Here is a 17,606-nt window from a genome sequence, read left to right on the forward strand (position 1 = left end):
CGCTGTAGTCGGATTCTCCGAATCTCAATCCCCAGTCGGCCGACCTCTAGTCTTAGCGACCAACTTCATTTCATCAGAAGTCAACTTCAAGCGTCAATTTCGGAGCCGGGCAATAAGGCCGCGATGAGTTGCAGACGACGAAAAATGGAAGGTGTGATTTAAGCCTCGATTTCAGCCCTTCAATTCACTTGCTTCAGATGCCTGATTTTTCCCGAGTGTCTTTATGGCTTTAAATATTGTTCATCCATGGGTTCACGATCCTTTGGGTATTGTCAAGTAAAGGGTGGTTACCGGCCTTTCCGGCTGGTTGTGATAGGCCTACCTTCAGTTGCCAAGGGTCCTAAAACGACTCCAATGTATGAGTAAGTTCTGCGCATGTTCAGTTGCTCAGCCCGGCAGCGATGTGTATTGTGTTAATACAAGCGCGTTGTGGCAAATATTTCAGCAATCTTCGGTAGTATAGTGGTAAGTATCCCCGCCTGTCACGCGGGAGACCCGGGTTCGATTCCCGGCCGGAGAGGCACTTATTTTTCTTTTGTTTTATCTAATTACGCTATTATTTAATTTTATTTATTTTTTTCTGCCCACATTCATTTGTCAATGAATTTATTATTGTGAATCTATGATGAATAACAAAAACTCAGGCAGGCACCTGCTTGGAAATGAAGAAATAATGATTTCTTTATGGTTAGTGTTTACTTAGTATACTTATAGTATGCTCATCAATGTTATTTCAAGCACCTGCAACCGCTCTGCGTCCTTACCAACTGGAACTATCAACACCAGCTAAGGAAGGGAAGAATACCGTAGTCTTTGCTCCAAAAGGTGGTGGTAAGACTCAAGTTGCAATGGACATCATTCTGGTAAGAGGCCAGGGTCATTAGTGTATAGACTACAGGGATTTGGTCGTTGGGCATCCTCGTCTCCCCCCCCCCCCCCATCCCCACCCCTATTACCCCCGAATCGGAATCACTAACGTCAGGAGTATAAGCGTCCATATTAAACAACGCATGCAATAAGGGACTAAGCGCTGGTCAGTGTCCCTGTAACAAGTGTCCTGTCCTACTGTTTCATGACAGAATATGATGCTTGGTTACAGAGACCAATGACCATGCTAATGACCTTGCAATAGAACCATATGACCGTTAATAGCTTGTAGATTAAAGCGCATGATAGAATCGTTTGTTCCCTACATTTCAAACTTCTTTACTCATCTTTGATACTCCTACCTCGTGCAGGAATAATGCTTTTCAGTGTTTCAATATCTCCTGTTACTCCTTCGCTAAAGGCTTAAGTAAAGCAGTTATTTCCTTCAGGGCCACTTGGAAAGGCGTGCTACGTCGAATACAGGAAGGTGCGTCTTCTATCTGGTAAATTCGTCCCTGCGGAGGAACACAATTAAAGATGTCATATCCAAACACACTGATCAATATGCTGTCTATGGTGGTGGAGACACTGGTGATGAGGTTGCATTGAAGACATTGATGACGGAAAAGTGCGTAATTATCCTTACAGCGCAAGTTTTGCTGAATCTTCTTGTAGCCGAAAATCCTCACAGGTTGTCACTGGAGGAGTTGTCTCTGATAGTATTTGATGAGTGTCACAGAGCAGCCAAGGGACATTGCTACAACAGCATCATGGGGCATTACCTAAAAGCCAAGATGGAACAGCCCGGTAAAAGACTACCCCAAGTGAGTCTAAAACCCGTTAGTGAATATATATACATGTATATACATTGTCTCCCCGTGTCCCGATTTTTATTCAAATACATGTACCTTTAGTACGTACAGAACCTCTCTCTTAAGGACACCCTTGGGACTGACAAGTGCTGTCCTTAATAGAGAGGTGTCCTGATAAGAGAGGTGTCCACTTAGGGAGATTACACTGTATTTGTATTTATTTGAGATGCTGTTCTCAATCCCAAGCTGTGATAAAAACATCGTTCAGTCAGATTCATCTATGAGGCAGTATTGGCGTTGGGGGAGATTGATAAATGACTGGTTGCCGCGGTTTGTTGCTTCGTGTAGGTTAACAGACTACTAAAGGTTGGAAGGATGTGCATTCTCTGTCATTTATATAAAGTGTCTTATTTCGGACCACCTGATGAATGGCATCGAACCCTGTTTGCAGTAAATAGGTCCGTTCTGCTTCTTACAGGTGGTTGGCCTCACCTCTACACTGAACGTTGGACCAAGAGACGACATGAGGAGAGCTGAGGACAACATCAAGAAAATATGTGCTCACTTAGCTGCCGAGGCCCTTTCAGTTGTAATGGAGAACGCAGACGATCTTGGCAGTTACCTCGGCATCTATCCAGTACTGGGTAAGTGTGAGAAAAGACAGTACACTTGTTGAGAAAATGTGAGAAAAAATTATTAGTATTCCGCGGCACATAGGGCTGAGGCATCTAATTGATAAATTTCCGAAGCAGTCTATTAGCTTAGGGTATGGTTACTCTAAGCAATTAGTTATCGCATGCCAGCGCATTTATATTCTGTGTGACTTACATGATATTTCAGAGGAACTGGAAATACCCCAGCGGGAGGATGATCAGTGTCACAAAATCATCGCTGAACACATGAGAGCAATTCATGAGAAAATGGAACAGATACAAGGTAAGTCCGAGGGGAGCACCAGTTGATTGTGTGTGGGCCTAGTCAGAGTTTCCAACTTCAGACCGAGAGATGCTAGGTGCTATTCAAGTTTCTTTATGACTGATTGACTGCTTGGCTCTGATCGGTTCAAATCCCTTCCAATCCATGTTCGAGCTTGATTGTTTAAGAAATGTACAGAAGTTTCTCCCTAACGTGCTCAGACGTCTCCCAGATGTTTATTCCGATCCAATAGAGTTGAGTGCGCTTTCCACTATTTCGAGTTCAATATTTGAACGCAGAGAAGAACAGCTACTGGTGCAGGCACTGGAATGTCGACCGAAGCGCTTCAGCAAAGATTTTCTCCATGGAAAACTGAGTAGTGTATATAACTGTAAACACTCGAACTTCCGCGGAACGTTTCTGTAGCTTTTTTCCACGACCTCCACAACATGAGCTTATCGAGGTCAAATTACTTTCGTACTAGAAACTCCTGAAATCCGCGGACAGAAAAAGGAACGTTTGGAGCGGTCTCTGAAGAACTCGCCAGAGGATTTCGGAAGTCGCTATTACAACCGCTGGATAAAGAAGATGCAATTCTCTGTTAAAACAATCAAAAACTGTCCACAGAAGCAGGAATTGATTGATTACAGCGGTTATCTCATTGTAAGTATGGTCCTTTTTTTTCATCAGCTCCATCGATGACAATAGGCTACTCGGCACATGATATTATGATGAGAGGGAAGGACAGTTTTCCGATGTCTCCAACCTTTCGTCATACGGTTTAAGTCCCATCACCCCCTTTTCATCACCCCTGATTATTCTAATGTCTTATAGATGTACAACCAAGCCCTGATTATCAATGCCCAGGCACGGACAAAAGATGCACTCTTGTTCCTCAAAGAAGAATCTCATGCAAGAGCAGTCGCCGCCGAACAGCAAGGCCAATCATTGCCTCCGGAGGTTATTGTGACCAACCGTTGGCTGGTGCAGGAATACACTCAAGAAAATGGTAAGTACCTTTCACATGCAGCCTTGTCTTGGGAAATCAATATGCTTTTGTCTGAGTTTTTTTAGTCACTACTCTGGGCCTTTAGCACGACCCCTAATCGGAGAATGCTTCATGATGAAACGGCACGGAGTATATAAAGGCGACTATTTCCCACCCGCATCTTAATAAAAAGCCTCCATGGTCCTAGGTATCAAAGAACGGCTGACAGCCATAGCAGACGACGAAAGATACGACAATCCCATGTTGGCCTTGTTAAAGCAGAAGCTCCAAGAACTGTGCCAGGCAAACGCCAAGGGTATCTTTGTAGTTGAGACGAGGGCTGCCCCACAGCGCTTACAGCAGTGGATGTTATCAGATCAAGAACTTAGAAATCTTAAGCCAGTGGTGATGTCGGGTGATCGTCGGGCTGTTGATGACCTATCTCGCATCCTTATTACCTCTGCTGGTCAAGAGAAGGACATGCCGGAGTGTGCGTGGGTCATAAGGCTGATGTATTCAACTAAACGGATTGAGGTGATCAGAGTTAAAGGTAAGTATTAAAACACAGAGAATGCCGGTTGGACACTGAGAATGGTGGTTCAAATGAAGGCTGTGGAATTGTAGAAAGGGTTGTGCTTTGCTTCAGAATCCTACTCTTCAGTAGATATGACAAATAACTGGCAACGGACCTCCAAGCCTCTAAGAAAGAATATATATGCCAAGCAATTATGAGAAGTTTTCAGCTAATAATCTATGGCTTTTAACATTTCTAGAATGACCAGAACACTAAGCCAATGTCTCTCAGATTCCGATGGCCGCATGTCTTCGGTTCACCGAGCCCAACCCTCAAGTTGGAGATCGGTTGGTATTCGATTGTATAGTTTTAATGCTACAGAGACACATGAGTAGTACATTAATTATCAATCCTTTCTTAGGTAGTGCCTGTAATGCGTCCTGGTCGTATTCTGAGCTTGTTTCGGGTGCTGTCCTCAACCAAGCTGCGGCAAATGTTAGCCAGATGGAAAGCACAAGCTTCATGCAAGCAATGGAAGACATCCAGAGGGTCGAATTGAAAAGCCTAGAGAGGAAACTACAAAACGTGGAAAAGGAACGGGAGAATATGATAAAGACGTACAAACTGCACTGTCTCCGCTGTAACACGTTCGTTTGCAACTCTACGGAGCTCCGCATTTATAACACGAACCATCGCACCAGCATCACAAGAGGATTGTCCAATCTCTACAAGCTGAAGCCACACCCGAAATCTGTCGCCTACAGAGACATTGTCATCAAAGAAAAGCTTCATTGCGGAAAGTGCGAGCATGATTGGGGAAATTTCGCAAGAATAATGGATCTGTGGATGCCCGTTTTGAAGCCAGAGGGTTTCGTGTTTGTTTACAGTCGGGAGCATGCCACATACAAGACCTGGAAGCAGGTTCCTGTGGATGTCAAGCCTCTGGCGGATCTGGAGAAAGACATCATTCGAGAGCAGTATGGTTAGATGACGTTCGGGGCCAGTATGACTCAGAATGCAGAGATAGTATGAATAGCATGACGAAATAGTTTTTTATGGAGTTAACGATTGAGCAACTGAGGCTGAGAGCATAAACTTGGGTCAGAGGGTTTTTAGCCGTGGATCCACATGTCGATCTTGTTCTGAAAAAGATGGCATATGCCAATGACAATTATCATTTACCCACTTACTGGTTAGCTTATACAATGTAGAAGTCTTAGTTGTGGTGTTAATTATCGAGGCCAGGCATGGTCCGTCATCGGCCGGGCCTTACACAAAACCACTCCATGAAAATATGCTGAAAAGCTTTCACAATGCGCAGCGTCTTGAAATATTGTCCCAACCTTAACGACGCCATGGACCTTTCGTTAAACACCACTATACGTCGTGAGATTCTATAAATACGGTTCACAAAGTCAACCATATATAACGTTTTTGTAACTTAAACAGCCAATGGCGAATCCCATCATCTGAATGTGAGGACATGTACAACCTGGTACAACCTGAACTTCGATCAGGTCAACACTCGGCAACGTGTGTGAGGAGAGGAGGATACGACTGACTCTACTCGAGGATGAGACACGTACCTCTTTCCCCAATGCAGACTACAATTTGGCTGTACTTGGCTTTCTCCTCATGGAAATCTTTTTCTTCTTGTTCATGGCACGATAAATGTTTATTATGAGGTTTGATGTGTACATCATCATGTATCTTGCACTGTATTAAATACATGTACATACGGTCCTGTTTTTGCAAATATTCGTCAAGAAGTAATGCAATCATACAAACCTAGTTTATTTCTTATTACCTTTTTAAATAATTATGTTGATACAGCTAAGGGTTTCCCACAAACGTGCATTTTCGAAGAGATTCCGTGATGCGGAATTGTAATTTCCATGTGCCCAAAATTGATGTCACAACCAGAATGCAGAGATGATTTCGCTTTCAGGTCGGTGACAGTTTCTTTCATCAGACTATCCACTGGTTGTGACATTGTCTCAGTGGAGAGTTGCTTGTAAAAGCAGCCATTTCTGATTATAGTTGGTGATAAGTTGCTCTCAGTTACATTGATGGGCATGCAACAGCTGGTTGTGACGCAGCTAGCGGGCGCGGGCGGCGAATTCACAATTCCCAAACTGAACTGACACTTAGAATAATTCTCGGAGTTTGATTGGCTAATCATGGTCACGTGGTGTAGCCTTAACCGCGCACACTTCTTCAGCGATCTGCGGGCATCCTTTGGCGTGGGTTCGAATCCGCCATTGGGATATTTTTTTCTTTTCTTTTTTGCTTTCATTTATATCTTATATCATGTATGATAACTTTTTAACATGTATTTTCATTTTTTAGATTGTATCAATTTCATACCACTAATTTCAAATAATCTTTTCTCAGTCTATTCTATTAGGCCTATATCATAATACAGATGCCTCAGCTCTGTTACTGGTTACACAGGACATGAAGGACAATCATTATAATGTCCCATGTCTGCTTCCCCGCTCCTTGACCCTCACAATGTATTTCGATACAACGCGTAAACGCGCGTCAATATGAGTGGAGCCCAATATTATTGATGCCCTCTGCCAATCACCCGGTCTTCGGTCCTATTTCGAATTTTAGATAGACCCAATGAAATTTTCATACGCAGTAGGTCGAGTGAGCCTTAGCGGCAATGGTCACCCTTGACGACGCATGGAGAGTGCTGTTCGTTAGGTCTCATTAGGGAGTTTTTTTTGTATTCATGCGCGACCAACCCATAGTTCCTAAAATCATTGATTTCTCGGCCCTCACAGTAAGGCAGTGTTGATTCAGCAGTTGTTTTGGCAAAGACATCTTTTTTGGAGTTTCTAAAACCTAGAGCGCTACTCAATAGGTGGCTAACAAGAAACTACGCATTTACTGTTGTTGCCGACGTATGTGTACACTGAACTTGGGATGTGCGTCGGCCCCGTGTTGAAATGCCGTCCAGTGCAAGTTGGTGCGTTTTTCGCTGATTTGTGCAAAGTTCAACATATCTCAAAAGTTCAATGGTTGACCCTCGTTTATTTTTTTATTTTTGTGTAGCGTAAGCAACTGTCTTTCATGGGAGAATGGTCACTGTAAGAATTATTAAGGAAGAAATGTATAATATTTGGGGGTTTTCGTGATTGTCCGGCCCAGTTGGCAATATTGCCATTTGGGATGGTGAACAGAGCTAGGAGCCAATGCGACGCTTATGATTTATTTAAAGAAATAAAATGCCCGATTTAACATCCTGCAGAATCAGGGGAATCGGGCGTTTCCAGTGATATACGACACAAATGGGTTGTCCTCATGCATTCACTTTGGAAACGCATTTTAAAATAGATGTCACGTCATCATCGCGTACATTTGGGAAAAACTCCCTAACGAGACCTTAGCTCAGAGAACAGAGGATTCCCTGTTCGCGTAGTTCTAAAAATAGCTACCCACGTGACCAAAAGGTGTATCCCAATATGGCCATTTCCGGGTTGAAAGCAGAATTTCTTTATCTTTCTGTGCTTTGGAGAAGTTTGTAAAGCGTTACAAGTAGTGTGATCAAGATGGTGATACGGATAGTCTCAGGTGTGAGGGTCATAGACATCGAAAAACGAAGACACCCAAGTAAACATTATGTGAGTATTCCACTGGGTTTAGGCCACTTTTTATGTAGAAAATGCCAGTCAACTCAAATCAAAATCGTACAGAAAACTACACTGTAAGTGTAGGCTAGTCTAGTGGTGGTGGTGGTGGTGGTGATGGGGGGGGGGGGGGGGGGGTAGACTCTTTCACCAGTCTCCTCATTCACTACCCGGACGAATGGGGGGGGGGGGCATTTTGGCTACCATGGCGTTTTGTAATATTGAAGCTGTTTTTAGCCTCAAGGGCAGAGCACTTTTCCTCAGACCACAGGAAGTTGTACCTAGGGGGCCGGAGGCCCCCTGGGGCTTCGGGGGCCCAGTATCTCAACTTTCTGGGAAAAGTAGACCTAAAGTTTTCAAATGGAGCTATTTGCCTAAGACTAAGAGAGTGGTTTAAATGTGGTTAGTTTATTCAACTAGTTGGGTATCATTGAAAGTTAGTCTTGAATTGAATAAAGGATCAAAGGAGTTGGTCTATCATTAAGGGTATATGATTATCTATGTGTCGTTTGTATTCCAGGTGTTCGTTATTTCTATCACATGGTCAGATGGCACTGTCACAGTCATCTATAGAAGATATAGCAAGTTCTTTGAGTTACAGGTGGGTATTTTGGCCAACAACTAAAAATATCCTGACTAAGACCTGAGACGCTTGCAGAGGGTCTAAAACGTAATTGAGAGTCTACCTGCAGAGGGTATAAAATGTAGAGTCTACCAACAGTCTTTCAAATCTGTCCGATTCTGCACTTGCAACCAAATCTGTCCGATTCTGCACTCGCAACCATCAAGCTGGTGTGCTCAGTCAGCTGCTTATCATTGAACTGCTCTAGAATAGAATTCCTTGTTCATGTAATGCTAAAATAGCTAACCACTTGACCAAAAGGTATCCCAATATGGCAAGTCTACCCGTGTGGACTTACAATGAGGCATAATTTTTTTATTCTAACGGGACTCAAAGTGAACATTTGCAATCAAGTTGACTAGGTTGCAACCAAAAGACTGCTGGTATCAAAATGAGGCTCATTGATTAAATTATCAAAATGTTCGACAAAACACTTTTTTGTCAAAACAGACATCTGCTTGTATTTCCATAGTAGCATTAGAAGTCTATAATGTAGTACAGTTACAGTAATTGGCATACAAGTATCATTGACGTCTGGAACTGTAGTCTGACTCAGATAAATTGTGATGAATCATACATATGTTTCATATGAAAAGGAAACATTGTATCCTTATACACACTCTTATGATCAATTAATTGTGTTAGTCAACTCATATGTCTGACAAACTAACTTGGTGAAGGGATTTCTTCTTTTGTCTTACTCTGACTCACAAGCCGAGGATCGCTGGTTCAGATACTGATCTTGTTGATTTGGCCAATAGTCTTCCAAATTTGGAAACAAATTAGTGATAACAAATATTATTCTTGCTAATTATGATGTAACCTCCTTTCAGTCCAAGCTGTTGGATAAATTCGAAGTTGAATCTGGTACGGTAAATCCTGAAGACCGAATCATACCATTTCTACCTGGTAAAATCCTCATTGGAAGAAGTCATATTGAAAAAGTAGCGAGAAAAAGGCTTCACCCTATCGATGAGTACTGCAAGGTTAGTTTCCTAGTGTACAACAAAGCACATCTTTATTGGCTAAAAATTCTAGAAGTAAAGTTTAAGAGCCAAAAAGGGAATGAGAAAAAAGGTTGTGTAGCTGAAATTAACTGGAGCTCCAAGATTTGGGCTCCTATATCTTACACGCCCACGCTCCCAGGGACTGCTTTCCAATGGGAAAAGAAATCTAGACTGGTCAAAAGAGGCCTGGCGCTGCACTGTAGAAGAGTGGATGAAGCAGCATGGCCTGTGCTGGGGGAACATCCACTGACAGGCTGCCGAGCAAACAGGGTGGAAATTGATGACTGAAGCCTTATCTTTGGTTGTTTATGGATTGACCCTGGCTTTCGTTAAAAGCACTTTTTCTATGTTACTTCAGGCTCTGATCACACTTCCACAAATGATATCTGAAAGCGATGAAGTCCTTCAGTTCTTTGAGAGTAGCAGGGAAGACATAAACCCACAGTTGGGCATTTCTGAGTGAGTATTGGGCCTATACCTTGTCATTGTAAGGCTTGACAGATTGAGTTCTCTACAAGGAAGTCTTATCTTAAACCAAAGTCAACAATGCATGAATTTGAGGCCAACAACAAATAATGTCAAAAACTGCTCGGCCAGCATATACGTTTCTTCAGACATTCATTACAGGTGTGTGAATTTAGCGCTGTGTGCATCAAAGATTTGTTCACCCAGAAGACATGTCCTCAACCTTCAAATATTACTGCTTATATCAACAGTACATGTGCATGTATGCCACATTTCCTCTACCTACAAATTTGATGACTTATATCAACTGTACATGTACATGCATGCTAAATTGACTAAAGTATCCAATCAACGTTGCAGAAAAAAGAAGGAACAAACTGCTGATTCCATCTCGGAACCAATGTTATTGGAACAATACATAGCAATTGCTGACTACAAAAAAGAGGCTGCCAAGGAGGTAAACCTCAGAGAAGGCCAAATGGTCGAGGTGATTGAGAAGAACGAGATGGGTATGTATCAATGTGGTGGTGTACATGTGCTACTCGTGGGTTATTAATCAAGTCTCTATATCAGTTTGCCCTCCCCAGGTCAACCTTTTTTAAGAAGACTGAAAAATAGGACACTTCATAAAGACGTGTGCTTCTCAAATACAGTTGGGCCCATTGGTAATTCCGTCCTGAAGCATGATTTAGTATGATTTTTAAAACATGCAGGAAGTACTTGGGAATGTGTCAGATATATATTTATATCATGAATCATTGGCATAGTTTCAAGCGATATCCCAGCTCAATTTGGCAATTACAGTAAAGGGATCTTCCCAAGGTTACACACTAATGCAACATTACCATACTTAATTATGTATGCCATTGTTTTTGCCAACACCTGGAAGATTGCCAATACTGCAACTAATCAAATCTACTTTTTGTCAATTGTAGGACTCAAAATGATCATTTGATCACCACTTTGTATCAAAGGCCACCCTCAGCTAAATTGCATCCTGTTCCAAAGATTTCCTTGTTTACTTGTTTTTAGTTAGTGTGATGGATTTGCATCTGCTGTTGATTTTTGTATTTTGTAGCAAAACGTTTTAAGATTTTTCTAATCTGAGGATATATATTTGAACAGGTACAACACCGGTCATTATTATCTCAGGACATTATCAGAATTTCTTGCATTCTAGGCTGGTGGCTTGTGAGTGTTGAGGATTCCCAGGGTTGGGTTCCAAGCTCTTACTTAGAGCGTTCAGATGGAATAGAGGAAGATACCATGATAGAAACATTAACCGATGATGGTAAGACTTTGGCAAGACTAACAACAGAGACCTACTTGTACTCAATTGAGCAGCTCAGTTTATAAGAGATTTGGAATAAGAATAAAACATTGGCTCTAAAGGAGAAACTGCTCTTTTTAAAAAAATTACGATGTCTGTTTTGTACAGATGGATTATATCAACCTCATCTTCACGCTTTGGTACCGGTAAGTAAAAAATGTCCTCTTCCATTCCTTTGTGTTAATACTAACAGGATAAAAATGTCAACAGCCCGATTGACTGATGTACAAATACTATGAATGCCAAGATTCACCAGATTTTCATGCATAATAACACTGAGTCACAAGAAAATGCGATCGGCGTAAATTCAGTGAAATATTTTTTATATCTGTCTCATTCATTTAATCTTCTCTTCCAGATTACAAATATATTTGCCTGGATGATTTCATCCCTGACAATCAGGATGAAATCCAGCTGGATAAAGGAGGCATGGTCGATGTTGTGCAGAAAAGTCTTGATGGGTGGTGGCTCGTCAGGTACGCAATATTTTGTTACTTTTTACATGTTGTTATCTTAGGAGGGGTGATAATATGAAAGCCATGCCTAAACAGATTTGAAGTGTTTATGAATCATGACCCAGAGCTGAGTAAATTGCTCTAATAACATATAATTATTACTAATGTGAATGTTATGGTTGTTTTTAGCATGATGTCAGGATTTTTACCAACAATATCTTCAGTTACACTAGAAGTAATTTTCATGTTATAGGAAAGAAATTAAAAGTCTGTCTCTTTAAAAAATGTCTCCTTTTACCCCTTTAGGTTCAAGGGGAAGGAAGGGTGGGCACCTGCAGCATATCTCACCCAAATTACAGCAGAACGAGCAGCGTTCATTACCAGTCAAGGCTCAAGGAACCCTGATGTGGAATGTCTGAAGAGGAACGACGTTCCTTCAGGCACCAGGAAGAGCTCGTCCTTTGAATCAAATTTGAAATTCCCTCGTCCATCTTTAGAACTTGTGTCAAACATCTTAAAAAAGATAACTCCATCACCGAGTCCGGAGCCGTCGCGGAAATCTTCAATCGATACAGAACAACCAACTGGAGGCGTTGAGATCATTACAAACATGATGGAAGTCAGTAATCTGCCGATTAAGAAGCTAAAAGACCACCAGGGTTCATCTCCCACGGGTTCAACTTCGAGCAAAAAGAATAGTCCGTTTCGAATACCTTCTGGTGGTGAACGGTCCAGTCCTGGATCTGGCAAGGCACCACCGAGGAGAGGGTCTATTTCGGTGAGTATTGTAAGGGATATATTTTGCGCTAGACAACGAAACGAAACTGAGAAGTTCAGTTCTGAGACAGCATATCCTGCTTCCTTATCTTAGATTCACTACCGCTACTCCAGGAAAACGTGACTTAGAATATCAGTGAACAGATTTCACGATTACATTATGAACTTAATCAGACCGTGTCAAGTAAATGTTCATGATAAAAATTACAATGAGATTTTCAAAACTTAGAGCTATTTCTATCCCATATTTAATAGAATATACTGACAGGTGTAAAACGTCAAGTCGTTTATCAAGGATATGATGTGTTAAGGCTATTCAAGTCATTTATCAAGTCATATATTACATTCTCTCCTGCACAATAGGATAAAGAGCGGTACAAGGTATTGACTTAAGTTGTCTCTGTTTTTTTAGCAGTTTCTCTGTCATCTAGCATTTGTTGACTGGCATGTATACTATTAGATTACAATGTCGACTTCACTAATACTCCTTTATTGGCAATGGCGCTCTCGGCAAGCTTATACTAGTGTAGGCTGATGGTTAGTTGTGTACTAATTACTTCAACCCTAAAAGCTTATTTTGGCTATCTTTCATTGCTCTTCTGCTTTCTGTCATCGTTGGCTGCTAAATTTCTGTGGAACATATCTTTTTCTCTTTAACAATTTCTGGTGTCGAATGAAACCTACTTCATATCCTGAAAAACTAATGTCTTTGCACTTTACTAACAACTAGAGTTTTTCTTCTTGTTTGGTGTAAAATTGTGTTGCGTGTTCATTCTTCATTCATTTCCAAAGCCTGAATCATTTAACACTTGTTGCTTTTGCAAATTGTGAATTTAGTATTCACATTTTACATAAATTCTAGTATTATGGTAGTATGCAACTAGTTGGAATGATGCCGCCGTTCCATCATCATAGCTCGCAGCAACTAAAATTGCTTGTTTGCTTAATGTCTCAGTCTCAACTCAAGCTTGACCTTTTTCTCCTCATATCTGATCTTCATTTTTTTCAGAGATCCAAAGTTGCGCCAAAGAGGCCAGAGCCACCTAAATTTCGCAAGGAATATTACACAGTGGCTGACTTTGCTGATGGCGCTGATGATGGCATAAACTTTTCAGTGGGAGAGAAAGTTGAAGTAAGTTGGATGAGCTTTTTATCCCTAATGACACCATCACGCTACATGCATTCTTTCTCCCATGAAAGTTATGATAATTTAGTTGAAACATGCTTTCCGAAGTGTATCCTGATTCACAATGATGACAGGCTTCGTGGATTTTCTACGTAAATATGTCAGTTCTTGTTGAACTGTATTCTGTTTCTCATACTCGTGTTTCATTCTTACAGATCATAGAACGCAACACGAGTGGCTGGTGGTTTGTGAAGATACGTGACCAAGAGGGCTGGGCTCCATCATCTTACATCGAGGAGAAACAGGTTCCTTTGGTTCTGGTGAGTGTAATGTTCTACTTAATGGTCCCATGAAATACTAATCCACACACTATAAAGGCAGGCTATAATGGTGTTGTTTATATAGTGCTTCATCACTAGGGTCTGTACTGAAGTGCTGAAGAAAATTGTCACAGTTATAGGTCTCTACAGAGCCATTCTGGGGTATCACGTTGCTGTCTTTTTTGAGCTAGTTCATTTAGTTTGTAATATCAGTTGAACATTTTGATGTTTGAGATACTTCTAAGAGACCTCTGTCTTATCTTCCTCTCATGTAGCCTTCATCTCCAGTGACGACAGTAAGGCAAGGTGTGCACACTGAACCAACTGCTGTGAAGCCATCTCCCTCTGCACCTCCAGCCCCCTCTGTAGGTGGCCTAAAACAGACAATTAATGCAGCTATAAAACGAGTGCCATCAGATTCCGAGGAAGATGAAAATGACTTTGACGATGATTTTGATGAAGATAATAATGAAACACTTGTGCCACCAAAGAAAAATGGATTCAATGATTTCACGAATGAGGCTGACGAGGTTTCCAAACTGCCTCAGGAACTTTACATAGCAGTTGCGGCTTATGAGAAAGTTGAGGACACCGAGATTAGTTTTAATGAGGACGATGTAGTGGAGGTAATCGAAAAGACTGAGGATGGTTGGTGGTTGATTAAAATTGGAGATGATGAAGGGTGGGCACCTGAGTCGTATTTAGTCGAATATGAGGAGGTGGAGGATGACTTTGCTGACGACCCTACAGGCAGTGACAGCCCCATCATCGAACCACCTGAGAAAGAAGAAGCTGTTAAATCAAGTTTAGTTCAGTCTCACAAAGATGAATCCAAGCACACACCACCTGTTATGTATAAAGCAGGACCGAGGCCAGTTAGTCCAAAGTCACAGAATGATATGCCAGTGAGCACTACTCCCACACCTAGTCAAGTTAAACCTTTTTCTGAAATACCAACATACAGTTTTCCTGTCAAACAACAGAACACTTCAAAGCCTTTCAACACTGCACTTAAACCTGTGTCTAAACCTTCAGTTGAAGCAAAGCCTTCCTTTCAGTCTAAGCCTTCAATTGAACCTAAGCCTAAGTTCAATAAACCTGTACTGCCTTCAAAACCTGATATCCAAAAACCACAGCCGTCAGAGCAAAAAGAAAGTAGAACTAAATCAAAAGTCTCAAGTATGTCAAGCATGTTTGATTCTGGAAATGTCGACGAAAATAATCCTGCATCGCAAGCAGCATCAGCAAAAAGAAATGCAGCCAAGTCTCCACCTCAGGTTTATAGTTTTTTGACAGGACCTAAACTTTTGCCGAAACCAAAAGCTCAGAAGAGTCCTGGAACTAGTTCTGTTTCTAACTCCTCACGTGTAGGCCCTAAGCCTGTCATGCCAAAATCAAAGCCAACACTGCTAAGTGTCCGACCTAAACCAGAGGTGAAAACTAAACAAAAACCTACTGGTTTGAAGGACACAGGAAATGCTGAGGGTGAGCTTGGTGCTGTTCTCTCTCGTAGAAAGGTCAAGGTCGATAATGAAAATGTGGGTGAGCCTAGAGGCAGTGATCCTGCTAGCAATCGTAATCGTGGCATTGGTACAGCCTCCACTGCCTCAACCAACTCTAGCGCAAGTAATGGAACTGGCAGTGTCGGACAGCAGAAAGCTACCAGTGTGAAAGAATTACAAAGAGTCTACAACCAGATAAGGCCAAGGTGATTGTCCTCAAAAAATCGTTCTCAACGATTTGATACTTCAGTTGGTACTATGTTATTGTAAAGTTTCATCACCATGCAAGATGGTACATGTGGTATCTTTTAGTGACTATGGATTGAACCCTAGGGCCTAGGCCATCTGTTCACCCAAGCAGTTGACAACTTGGCACAATGAATTCATCCCCTTTACAAAGCCATTCATTCTCCAATATCTCCACTACCCATGAATTGATACGTATGTAATCATTCCATGTATTGATGTTAATTCTAACATGTTTGTTAGCTCTGAAGCTTTGTAGTGTGTACACAGCAGCTAGGCAGCATTCTGTATAACTTGCAATTAGCAGGATCCGGTGCATGTTGAAATGATGCATATGTACAAAAAACGAAATGTCAGCAGCATGGCGGTTTTATCACTTGCTATTTATATATATTCCTATAGAAAGCTGTATCATGAAAATAATTATGCTCTCAACTATCACACAGTAAAGTGGTTAACAGAAAATCACCACGATACATGTTTTGTTCTTGGTGTCTCCGACTCTTTTAAAGAGAGAGATCCAGTCGTGGCAGGAGTCTTTATTTAGACCAGCCGAACGTGTGGCAAATTAAATTGGTGATTATTTCGACTACATAATAAACTACCCGAGGGGAACTCGAAACTGCTAACATTTATCAACGGAAGCATATTCCCGCCTCAGGTTTTAACCGGGCTGTTCAAAACTCTCCATATTTATAAGAGTTTCGCTTTAGGTTTCCTTTAGCTTGTACATGTATACATATGTATCCCAGTCTTGCATTTGTAACCAGTCAGCTTACATGTCTTACAAAAAGTGTTTCAGCAGTAGAATGGCCACAGTTAAAGGCCTTCTCTGTTCTTTCAAAAATTAAAAAAATTCACGTAATTGATGAACTTTCACATTTTGTTTCCCTGTTATTTGTGAAGAGATTCTATCGACCATTTACATGCAGTATTGTGATACTCCTCCGTAAGTTTGATATGAAAGGTTATTGTGTAAATCATATATGTAGATATTTTGTAACCTACTTGGTCATTTATCATTTTGTACAAAACAATATACTTTATGGTATTTAATTCATACATCATGAATAAAATACATGTATCGATAGAAGTTTTTACATCTTATTTTTCTGTTGTGTACAAATTTCAATTCTCTTCCATCAAACATACTACCCAAGGTTGGCCCGGATGAACAGATCAATCTGATTCATTGAACATTCTACTTGGGGTAGGCCTGGATGCACAGCTCAAGGTCACTTTTGTACTGTCACAACCATGGTGGGACAAACCACTGGTGACCACGTAGTGCATGCATCACAATCTGATTCATTGGATGTACTCTCTGAAGTAGGCCAGGATAAACGGATGAAGGACACTGAACTGGTAACGGGCTATTGCATGCATCATAATCTGATTCAACAGACCTACTACCCGAGGTAGGCCTGGATGCACAGCTCAAGGACACTGCACAGACCGATTTTAGTACTAGTGTTGTGACCATTCCAAACTGGCAGCAGGAAATTGCTCTCGCCAAGAACTTATCACAGCCATCCCTTACTGGTGATGAACTAACAAAGAACAGCATTTGAATACCACACACTAGACAAGGACACTGCATCAACCATGCATGCTAGCACCCTCTGCTTGCAGTCCATTTTTCAAAGCGAACCGGGACTGGTATCCTTCCTTCTGAAATGGCACTCCAATACATGTATGTCATTGCTGATCGAGGCACCATTTTGTCTCAACCGTTCTATTTTCTGAACCTCTAATGTTAAAGTTAAAGTTTTGAGTTGATAGTCTGATATCAACTGCGGTAAAGGTGTCATCTGACTTCACACTTTAACCCCTTATATCCTGAAACCTTTTAGTAGAACTCCGATGAGCTGTTCAATCAGCACTACAATCGGAGCATGTCTGACTGGTACCCCTTTATACCTGGGTGGAGTAAGGCAACCTGCCTAAAGTCTCGCGCTGACTGTGGGGTTCGAACCAGGGACCTCTTAACCGCTAGTCGAGAGTCCAAGCCACTTGTCCACA

The 17,606-nt window shown here is 41.5% G+C and overlaps 2 protein-coding genes and 1 non-coding gene across 4 annotated transcripts; all 3 read left to right on the forward strand.

The window, feature by feature from the left end:
• Nucleotides 1-29: 29 nt before the first annotated feature.
• On the forward strand, nucleotides 30-6,451 carry LOC135489746 (antiviral innate immune response receptor RIG-I-like). Its single transcript, XM_064775241.1, has 9 exons — nucleotides 30-151; nucleotides 739-863; nucleotides 1,317-1,691; nucleotides 2,158-2,323; nucleotides 2,520-2,615; nucleotides 3,079-3,257; nucleotides 3,429-3,603; nucleotides 3,791-4,132; nucleotides 4,518-6,451. Exons 1-9 carry the CDS (start codon nucleotides 124-126, stop codon nucleotides 5,081-5,083), a joined length of 2,052 nt encoding a protein of 683 aa, XP_064631311.1. The 5' UTR covers nucleotides 30-123; the 3' UTR covers nucleotides 5,084-6,451.
• Trnad-guc (transfer RNA aspartic acid (anticodon GUC)) lies at nucleotides 449-520 on the forward strand. Its single transcript has one exon. It is a non-coding gene; the product is annotated as a tRNA-Asp (tRNA).
• Nucleotides 6,452-7,569: 1,118 nt separating the features above from the next.
• Nucleotides 7,570-16,677, forward strand: LOC135489592 (SH3 and PX domain-containing protein 2A-like). Of its 2 annotated transcripts, XM_064775004.1 has the most exons (12): nucleotides 7,570-7,728; nucleotides 8,255-8,335; nucleotides 9,190-9,342; nucleotides 9,722-9,822; nucleotides 10,189-10,337; nucleotides 11,009-11,119; nucleotides 11,517-11,634; nucleotides 11,920-12,391; nucleotides 12,754-12,771; nucleotides 13,400-13,522; nucleotides 13,732-13,836; nucleotides 14,112-16,677. In XM_064775004.1, exons 1-12 carry the CDS (start codon nucleotides 7,657-7,659, stop codon nucleotides 15,546-15,548), a joined length of 2,940 nt encoding a protein of 979 aa, XP_064631074.1. In that variant the 5' UTR covers nucleotides 7,570-7,656; the 3' UTR covers nucleotides 15,549-16,677. The 2 variants fall into 2 exon arrangements, with proteins under 2 accessions (XP_064631074.1, XP_064631075.1); XM_064775005.1 differs by lacking the exon at nucleotides 12,754-12,771.
• Nucleotides 16,678-17,606: the final 929 nt, after the last annotated feature.

Source organism: Lineus longissimus, chromosome 6, assembly GCF_910592395.1.
Source record: "Lineus longissimus chromosome 6, tnLinLong1.2, whole genome shotgun sequence".
Taxonomy (NCBI): Eukaryota; Metazoa; Nemertea; class Pilidiophora; order Heteronemertea; family Lineidae; genus Lineus; species Lineus longissimus.

Bases quoted from the DNA above. Each gene is read 5' to 3' on its own strand.
- LOC135489746 (XM_064775241.1), top strand. From the start codon at position 124: ATGAGTTGCAGACGACGAAAAATGGAAG. The intron at 1,692-2,157 runs GTGAGTCTAAAA...TGCTTCTTACAG, and splicing joins CCGGTAAAAGACTACCCCAA to GTGGTTGGCCTCACCTCTAC. The intron at 2,324-2,519 runs GTAAGTGTGAGA...ATGATATTTCAG, and splicing joins CGGCATCTATCCAGTACTGG to AGGAACTGGAAATACCCCAG.
- LOC135489592 (XM_064775004.1), top strand. From the start codon at position 7,657: ATGGTGATACGGATAGTCTCAGGTGTGAGGGTCATAGACATCGAAAAA. The intron at 7,729-8,254 runs GTGAGTATTCCA...TTTGTATTCCAG, and splicing joins GACACCCAAGTAAACATTAT to GTGTTCGTTATTTCTATCAC. The intron at 10,338-11,008 runs GTATGTATCAAT...CTTGCATTCTAG, and splicing joins GATTGAGAAGAACGAGATGG to GCTGGTGGCTTGTGAGTGTT.